The 6,379-nt window shown below is 39.7% G+C and overlaps 1 protein-coding gene across 1 annotated transcript; it reads left to right on the top strand.

Annotated features, from left to right (window-relative positions):
• The first annotated feature begins 3,605 nt into the window (after positions 1 to 3,605).
• Positions 3,606 to 6,344, top strand: LOC122530796 (transcriptional activator ptaB-like). The gene is made up of 3 exons (XM_043658092.1): positions 3,606 to 3,694; positions 5,811 to 6,280; positions 6,322 to 6,344. Exons 1-3 carry the CDS (start codon positions 3,606 to 3,608, stop codon positions 6,342 to 6,344), a joined length of 582 nt encoding a protein of 193 aa, XP_043514027.1.
• Positions 6,345 to 6,379: the final 35 nt, after the last annotated feature.

Below are 6,379 nucleotides of genomic sequence, written 5' to 3'. Positions count from 1 at the left end.
GAATTATGTGGATGAAAACGACCAGTTCGTAATTTTCTTTTTATAGAAATTTCACTATTTCGTAATTTTAGAAAAATCAGAATTACTTTTAGTGAAATATTATATATGTATGTGCATTTATTTTTTCTTCTCTTAAATCGTTTTTCTCTTCGTTTAGAAATTTCATACATAACAGGTGTATTTTTGGAAATTTGAATTATTTCCTGTAGCATCTCTGTATACAGAATTATCTTCTGTAAATTCTTATTTTAATATATTATTTATCACAGATTCACTACCGGTTTTATTTCTGGAAATTTGAATTATTTTTTGTGAAGCCTGTATCTATGTAGAGGACTATTTTCTGTAAATAATTCTATTTCATGTTTTTCCTTAAATTATTTATTTTTCCATGTGGAAATGCAGGTTTGGTTTTGGAAAATTGAATTACTTTCCATAAATGCTGAATCTACGAGACGTACAGAATTATTTTAAGAATTCTCTTGTTTCCTTTTAAATTACTTTTTCAAAGTTTGAATTATTTTTTGTAATTACTGTTTCCAAAATCATTTTCCGTAGTCTTCAAAGTGTGTGTTTCTCCATGCAAACGTTTCACAAATTCACGACGAATATATTTTTAATAATTTGATCTATTCTCTGCGTATTCTAAGCGTACAAATATTCATTCCTTACCTTAAATTATATAATTTTCAAAGTATGTCTTTCACTCTGATCTGTTTTAATCCTTGACAGTTTTACTATTAATCTTCCTGACAGTATCGTGATTACTCGAAACTCCTCCGTCCGCTCTTGAAACGTGTAAATTAAGTAGCGTTAATCAGAGCCACGCAATTAGTAAGAAACGAAGCGAATTTCGGCGAATGGAAGCAATTTCCAGCAGAGAAAAATTTCGCAACATATTTAATACTAACTTTGCAAAGGCATAAAGCAGCTGTTCGATGAAGATATTCGATCAGCTTGTATGAAATTTGCTTAGTAGGCCAAACAATGGTAGTAGAATGAAGAAAAGAAATACATGTTCGTACACTGAATGTATCGAGATAAACGTTCTAGTCGCGTCTCGAAAGCGACGATGAACGTTAGATAACGATAAAGAAGCGCTGTATCTCGTTTGTATCTATCTTTTGAGTAGTCAAGTTTTCGAGCACGGAATAATACTGATATTGTGCTCGTGTATACAATTCTTGGAACAGTGAAGTTCCCCTATTTCAAAGCTAACTAAATCTGGAACGTTCACGGAATTATCAAATGGACGTGAATTGTCAACTACGCAGGAAATAATATACATGTATAATACTTAGGTATCTCGCCAAATGTAAATTCCATGTTTTTTTTTCGTGATTCGTAGAAAGTATTTGATAACCAGAAAAAAACAAACTTAATAATCTTGGAGTTAAATTGAGAAATTCACGGCGTTATTAGATCGCGAACTTTTATGCAATTTCGAATTTTTACGGGCATAATTAAAGAAACGTAGTTGTAGCAGGAGATTCTTTCCACTACTACATCAGATATATTTCATGTATCTTCCATTCTGCAGATTTTCATATTTCTAAATTTTTCATAAACGTATGAAGAGTCGCAGTCTACGCAGTCACCATTGACATTATCATTATCACATGAAGTTATGAGTATTTTTGAGAAATTACAAGATTCAAGAGTGCAGAGAATATGCAGGAATACGTAAAATATCGTAAAGAGTATGGTTGTAATATTTAATACAGGAGACAAATATCTGTTTAATTATAATCATAAAAATATGAAATTTCATGAAGATCCGCAATTCAGCGATGTACGAGTACTTGTGTGCATATATATAATCATGGTACAACCAGCCAAAAGATTATTCTACGCAGAAAAATACGTTGAAAGGAAAGAATAACATTTTTCCATTTATCTTTGGATAATTCAACTGTTTAATGAGTAACGTTATTACTACGTATTGATAAAAATAATAACGCTAATTAAAAACGAATGTGATTAAATATTTTTTACTCGATAGCAGAAATATTGTATTTTATAAAAAAAAAAAAAAAACAGGATAAATGAAATAATAAAGTTATATTTGATATTGAATTTATTATTTGAAGCATTTGCAATATATATATTATGCTCTCTGTGCACAAGGATTACGTGGTTTAAATAATCTGATCGAATTTGAAAATTTTTCAAATACACTTAAATTCAATAAATCTGGATTGGACAAGAGAGAATAATTGGTACGAGTGAAAAAAAAAAGTGAAAAATGTCGAACAAAATTTTTTCGTAAGGTGCTTCGTTTCAACTTGAAAATTCATACGTGTGCTAAAATAATTCGTAACTAAATATGTTCAAAGTCTGTAATTCTTAACAAAATATGGCATGAAATAATCTTCTGTCGATTATTCGTCTACTTTAGAATTAGTTATTATAAATTCAAGTTTTAAATTTGCTTTTTTTGAAACCGAATTCTTAAACGAAAAATAAAGATTAAATAAAAAAAAGGGAAATGTCAATTTTAATAAATTTATTACTTATTTATTCAATGCTCTTTTCATAACACCATATCGCATTGCGAATTAAAACTTTAATTTACGAGAAAATACGAACATTATACACACATTGGGAAACAAATGTTTGTTATTCTTTCCTTTTTGTATATACAAGGTGTTCCATTAATATCTCAAAACGTGCAAAATGTACGAAAAAAATTTTCGCACAAAAAATTTTATCGAGAGAAACTGTCATTTATATTTGACTGTGCGATAATCGAAAAGTCTGCAAAGTTAAATTTTTAAATCTACACTTTTGACAATGTACTATCATAGCTTACATCGAGACATTTTTAAAACACGTTTTTACATCAATTGTTCCTCGAGATATAAACTCTTAAAGTTGATGTGCCGCCAGTATTAGTGCGAGGAGGCAAGGGTGAGTGGTTGAAACACGATATTCATGTCACTCCCCTGTTGTTTGTGAACGCTTGCTTTATTTCGATTAGTCGTACAAATTGCAAGACGTTACCATTTGTTTTACACATTTAATTCGTTTACTTCGATGATTTTTAAATATTAGAATCATATTCGATTATCTTCTAAAGGAAATTACGAATATGACTACTTGCTTGAAGCAAGTAGAAACGTACAGTGATATTCAGACATAAGACACTCGTCGAAGTAAGCGATCAAGAATTTATATCTCGGAAACAATTTATGCAAAAAATACACGTAGGTATGGTGTTTTAAAAATATCTCGATGTTGCTATAATAATGTATGGCGAAAGATGCAAATTTAAATTTAAAAATTTAATACTGACCTTTGCAGATTTTTTTCAACGTTACTACAAGGTCGAACAAACGACAGAGCAATATCTCTCTCGAAATATTTTTTTTTACAGCTATGTTTTGTAGATAGAAGAGGAAGATTAAAATGGGACACTCTGTATACATCAGATAGGATAAAATAGGATAGTAAAGATATATCAGACAGATATAACATGTAAACATAAATAAAATGTCACGATAACTAAAAAGTGTCACGACCTTTTCCAAAGGCCTTGATCAATCTACGTAGTTTTAACAAAAAAAAAAAAAGAGATAAGATATAATAATCTATATTCAGCAACGATGACAGTAAAGGTTTTATCTTTCTATGGTGTTCTAACAGATATATCAGGTCCTATGCAAATTCAAGAACCGATACTCAGCGTCGAAGAGTATTTATTTTGATGAATAACTGGCACGTTACGTATCGGAATTCTGGAAAATTCTAGACGTCTCTCATTCTTAAATCGAGCATTATGAACGAGGCATGCAAGCTTTAATAAAACACATGAAAAGTGGATCGATCATTACATTAGACAAAGAGAATCTTTAATCTTTCAATTTCCTTAATCTTTTGATATTACTTGCATTCTGTTGTCTATCCGTAACCTTCTTGCGAGCTGATAGACTCTGTTATACTGACGTATTCATCATAATTCACCCCTCAAACTCTCCTTCGCGAATCTCGCAAGAAACTTCAAGGAACGTTCGCTCGTATGTACCCTGTATGCCCGATTCGCTCGAAACAAAAGCCCCCCTTTCGTTTCGATCATCAAACGATAGATCTAACCCAGTTCTATGAAACGTCGACGCGCCACCTGGAAAAACCGCCGTGAAGGAAGAAGAGATGGGACAAAGAGGTATAAAATTGTTTACCCAGTGGAAAACCGCATAGCGAGAATCCCCCACTCGGCGGACATGGCTGTTCCTCCGCGAGGTAGAATCTCGACCTACGTTCAGGTCGTTTCCGGCCAAACATTCGCGTAAGGGCCGCGGAATCAGGGCGGTCCGGGAGGGTTGGTTCGGCTGATTCGTAAATTGTGCAAGTGAGCGGTGGAGGAAGCGGGCGTCGCGGCGTCGACAAGAAACGAAAGAAGAAAAGTTTGGGCGTATGCGGCGTGGCTGGCCTCTCTTCGTTTCACCTTCGCGGTCCGTTCTTCACCCTTCTGCACGGAGATGCCTCGATGCTCCCGTGTGTTCTCTCCTTCCTTCTCCGGTTGCCGTTCGACGCCGTTGCCGCCGTCTCTGTCCTTCCACCCCCGTGAAATCGACGTAGCGCGTTTATCGAACGACTGCGCGCGCACCGATAACGGGGGATGGGGCGTGCTACGTGTTGGTTGGTCGTAGAAAGTCTGGCGGTGGACGAACGAACGAACGAACGAGAGGACCGACGACGAGGACGAGGACGAGGACGAGGACGGTGACGGTGACGGCGACGTCGGCGAACACGGCAGCCAGCAGACACGAATCGGAGCTCGCCGCGCCACTGTTTCACTGACTAGGCTCTGTCAACATACACACGCAGGCCCTCGCGCGTTGTCAACAGTGACAGCTCGTGTCGCGAGCGTGTACAGGTCAAAGTGTTCGACGCTCGATTTCGAGAAGCGTGTACTGCGTCGTTGAACGTTCCGTATCGAGTACGAACTCGAGGAAACTCTTTGGAAGAAGAGAAGGAAACAAAGGAAGCAAAGAGTCGGTGGATTAATTCCCTCTGGTCGCTCGGAGAGAGGCATAAACAAAGAAACGCTCGAATGATTCGAGGATTGACGAAGAGTGAACGTTCTCGTGGATGGTTTGTTGTTGGCTGATATCGATCCATCGGCAAGGGAAGTTCGTGCCAATCTAATCGGAAGTCGGAGGATCCAGGAGGACCGCGTGGAAGAAACCGTTGAAAAGTGGTAACCGAGTGTGCGGCGACAGTGCGTCGAGTGTGCTGGTGAACGGCACCGCAAGAACGGAAGTTGAGAGGGTAGAGAGTTTGCCAGAAACAAAAGGAAAAAGGGGGGGGGAGAGTGTATGCACGTCCCTTCGAATCAGAGGAAGGAAGAACGAGAGTACAGTAATATCTGGTGAGGGGTAATTCGGTGTGTCGCTTCTGTGTTTTCATTCACCTGATTGATCCTCCCTCCGAAAGGCGGAGGGCGGCGAGACATCGATCGCTCGCCATTTTGCACGTCGACCGACATCTTCTCCACGCATCGACGACATTTTCCCTCGTGACAGCCAGCTCGCTCGGAGGGAAGTTCTCGCGTACCAGCCGACCAACTATTCGACCGAGGAAAGAGTGTGCGCCGACTGCGACGGTATATTTTTTTTTTTTTTTCGCGAACTTGTTGGTTTATCGATCGCGGTTACCCGTTAGAACGTTGCTCGAGGTTTCCTCGCGGTGGGTGAAGTTACGCGATCGCGTTAACGAGACAGACGACGGGAAGAAGGAGAAGGAGAGGAAAACAGAGGCGAGAGGATTGAAAGGAAGAGCAGGTAAAGGAGGGAGACAGGGTCGTTCAGGTCGCAGGTAGAAGTCAGCAGGCTGGGAGGTCGGCTGAGCGAGGTGGTGGGTCCCGTCGTGGAGGAGGCCATCGAGCCAGGGGATGCCACCCCGTTGACGGGACCCTCGAGGGAGTCCTCGATTCCTCGAGCCCCCCCGCCGCCCCCACATCGTGTTACCACACTGAGACCACCGAGACCTCCGCCCACTACGTCTCAGCAAACACAGGATCCGGGTCATCAGACCCAGGAGTTGGACTCCGACTCTCAAAATCCAGGCCGTCAGACGCAAAATCCTGGACAACAGACGCCGAATCCGGAACAACAGTCGCAAAATCCTGGTCAGTCGGCCCAGAACCCAACCCACCATCAGAACCCTGCTCAACCGAATCAGAAGACAGAACAGCAAAGTCAGAACCCGGGTCACCAGACTTCGAATCCCCATCAAGGCCAGAACCCAGGCCACCAGAGTCAAAACCCAGGCCACCACAGTCAGAATCCGGGACATCAGTCGACAAATCCTGGTCAACAGAGTCAAAACCCAGGTCACCATAGTCAAAATCCAGGCCACCAGTCGACAAATCCTGGTC

Source organism: Frieseomelitta varia, unplaced genomic scaffold (genome assembly GCF_011392965.1).
Source record: "Frieseomelitta varia isolate USP_RPSP 00005682 unplaced genomic scaffold, Fvar_1.2 scaffold_354, whole genome shotgun sequence".
Classification (NCBI taxonomy): domain Eukaryota; kingdom Metazoa; phylum Arthropoda; class Insecta; order Hymenoptera; family Apidae; genus Frieseomelitta; species Frieseomelitta varia.
This window is presented reverse-complemented; position numbering and strand designations above follow the sequence as displayed.